The sequence below is a fragment of the Ovis aries genome, chromosome 1 (assembly GCF_016772045.2).
Source record: "Ovis aries strain OAR_USU_Benz2616 breed Rambouillet chromosome 1, ARS-UI_Ramb_v3.0, whole genome shotgun sequence".
NCBI classification, from domain to species: domain Eukaryota; kingdom Metazoa; phylum Chordata; class Mammalia; order Artiodactyla; family Bovidae; genus Ovis; species Ovis aries.
The window spans coordinates 172,063,426-172,066,555 of record NC_056054.1 but is presented as its reverse complement, the minus strand read 5'-3'; the positions used below and the strand labels follow the sequence as shown (position 1 = coordinate 172,066,555).

The 3,130-nt window shown below is 40.4% G+C and overlaps 1 protein-coding gene across 1 annotated transcript; it reads right to left on the bottom strand.

Moving 5' to 3' along the window:
• Positions 1-539: 539 nt before the first annotated feature.
• On the bottom strand, positions 540-2,192 carry LOC101114658 (ferritin heavy chain-like). The gene has a single exon (XM_060398099.1). It carries the CDS (start codon positions 1,301-1,303, stop codon positions 572-574), a length of 732 nt encoding a protein of 243 aa, XP_060254082.1. The 5' UTR covers positions 1,304-2,192; the 3' UTR covers positions 540-571.
• Positions 2,193-3,130: the final 938 nt, after the last annotated feature.

The window sequence follows — 3,130 nt, the reverse complement described above, 5'->3', positions numbered from 1 at the left end:
ATAATATTTTAATAGTATCAGAACCTCTACATTTTAAACATTCATGGTTTGTTGAGTCTAGTCTATTGAGCCCAGTCTCAACAAGCAACATGCTAACATCTGTGGCCCAGTTCCCACACATCACCGCTTCATTTAGCATTTCAGTTTTGCAACATGTGGTTCATGCGTCTTTACACCTCTGCATAAAATGAGCCTGCCCTTTTAACTATTTATGCCTCTTGGTATTTTTGTCACTCAGTATATATTATTTAAAGCTGAAGATGGTAGTTTTCAAATATCTATCTGTGGAACATAGCATACATTGGCTATTTGGATAAACTGAAACATGATTATTTATATTAATAATTATTATTAATTATTGTTATCAATATTATTATATATTGTATATTATAATATACATATATATTGGGGGATACTAAATTACTTTATTTGAAGGAATGGTACTAAAGAAAGAACTTAAGTAGATGTTTTATTGCAAATTGTAGAAAAGATGAAGGTAACCCAAATAGGCATGCACTGCCTTGGTGATCAGGGAAGTCACCCCTGCGGCTGTGGGAAGCCAGCCTGAGGCTTAGCTCTCACTGTGTCCCAGGCTGTGCTTGTCAAGGAGGCACTCTGCTATTCCAGATCCAGGAGCCCCCATCTTGCGCGGGTTGGTTATGTGGTCACCCAATTCTTGGATGGCTTCCACCTGTTCATTCAGGTAATAAGTCTCAATGAAATCACAGATGGGGATCACTTTTTCAGTGGCCAGTCTGTGCAGCTCCAGTAGTGATTGATTCACACTTCTTTCCAAGCACAGCGCATATTCCATTGTATTCTGCCCATTCTCCCAGTCATCACGGTCTGGTTTCTTGACATCCTGAAGGAAGATCCGGCCGCCTCGCCAGTTCGGCAGCTGCATCGTTTTCTCAGCATGTTCCCTCTCCTCATGAGATTGGTGAAGAAAGTATTTGGCAAAGTTCTTCAAAGCCACATCATCGCAGTCAAAATAGTACGACATGGACAGGTAGACACAGGAGGCATAGAGCTCCAGGTTGATCTGGCGGTTGATGGCGGCCTCCAAGTCTTGGTGGTAGTTCTGGAGCACCTGCGAGGCGGATGCGGTCGTCATTGGTGGGCAGCTGAGAAGGGACGGTGGTGGCGGTGGCGACGGCTGCGCAGCGCTGGAGCGGCGGTGGGGACCTTGGGCCAGTCGGACGGAGGGAGCTGTCAGGTGGTGACGAGAGTTGGCTCGTATTATATATGTGTGTGTGTGTGTGTGTGTGTGTGTGTGTGTGTGTGTGTGTGTATGACATGACATGACACGACGCAACGTTGAAGTTGCTCAGTCATGTCCGACTTTTTGCGACCCCATGGACTGTAGCCTACCAGGCTCCTCCATCCATGGAATTTTCCAGGCAAAAATACTGGAGTGGGTTGCCATTTCCTTCTCCAGGAGATCTTCCCCACCCAGGGATCGACCTGGGTCTCCCGCACTGTAGGCAGACGCTTTACCATCTGAGCCATGAGGGCAGTCCATAAATTGCAGCCATGAAATTAAAAGATGCTTACTCCTTGGAAGGAAAGTTATGACCAACCTAGACAGCATATTGAAAAGCAGAGACATTACTTTGCTAAAAAAGGTCCGTCTAGTCAAAGTTATTATGGTTTTTCCAGTTGTCATGTATGGATGTGAGTTGGACTGTGAAGAAAGCTGAGCGCGGAAGAATTGATGCTTTTGAAGTGTGGTGTTGGAGAAGACTCTTGAGAGTCCCTTGGACTGCAAGGAGATCCAACCAGTCCATTCTGAAGGAGATCGGCCCTGGGTGTTCTTTGGAAGGACTGATGCTGAAGCTGAAACTCCAATACTTTGGCCACCTGATGTGAAGAGTTGACTCATTAGAAAAGACTCTGATGCTGGGAGGGATTGGGGGCAGGAGGAGAAGGGGACGACAGAGGATGAGATGGTTGGATAGCATCAGCCACTCAATGGACATGAGTTTGAGTGAACTCTGGGAGTTAGTGATGGACAGGGAGGCCTGGAGTGCTGTGATTCATGGGATTGCAAAGAGTTGGACACAACTGAGCAACTGAACTGAACTGAACTGATATATATATATATATGTAATCTTTGTGTTTTTCTTAAGGTGAAAAGAAAAACAGTTCAGCCATGTTTCTACATTCAACTCTTGTTCTTTCTCGTCTTTATCAGGTCTCTTGTAATAATTTATCCTGTTTTGTCTTTAGTTTATTTTTTTTCCTTTTTCTTTTCCTCACCTTGTACTTTCCTGGGTGTCTTGTGTTTGCATATCTTCTAAACTGAATCCATCACTACTGCAGAAAGTAAATCCTTTGTAAAATATTAGAGTTTTGCAAGGAATTCCTTTTACAACTTTTCTATATAAACATCATGATATTTGTCAGAAAAAATTAATACAGGAAACTGAGTGAAACAAGTCTACTGAATAAGAACAAAGTAAACATTAGGCTTCTTCATCTTGGAAGCATAATTTAAACAGTGACCAGTATTTATCTCATAAATACTTATTGAGTACCTTTTATACTTCAGATCCTGTATGGGTTTTGATATAGAACAGTGAACAAAGGAAAACAATTCCTCTTCTCATGGAGCTTACATTCAAGTATCAGTAGAAAGTCTGTTATTAAGGGTCAAGGTTTAGAAGGCTTACAGTGTATATAATTGGGAACAGGGGTATTTGAGAAATTTAGGAATTTAGGAATACAAAATTGGACGTATAACTATTTAGAACAAAAAGAAATTCACAAAATTAAAAAAAATTAAATCTGGTACATGCCACAGGCATAAAATCAGGAAAGTAATAACAAATTACTTCTACTAATAAACTGACATACCAATATAATACTTTTTTCCTAAAGTGTTAGTTGTACATTTTATAGCTTCTTCATACATCTTTGACTTTATACCATCTTATGTAGAGAGTAGAGGAAAAAAAAAGAAACTTAGGTTTTTGTCTACATGATTGAAATACTTATTAGTTATAGTTTAGAAAGTTCCAGTTTTGCAACTCACCAAGAAATGTAATGTTGAATTTGCAATTTATTATAAAAGGATGAAAAATATATGATTCTTTACACACTGACATACTCTATGGTATACCTACAGGTT

Bases quoted from the DNA above. Each gene is read 5' to 3' on its own strand.
- LOC101114658 (XM_060398099.1), bottom strand. From the start codon at position 1,303: ATGTCATGTCATACACACACACACACACACACACACACACACACACAC.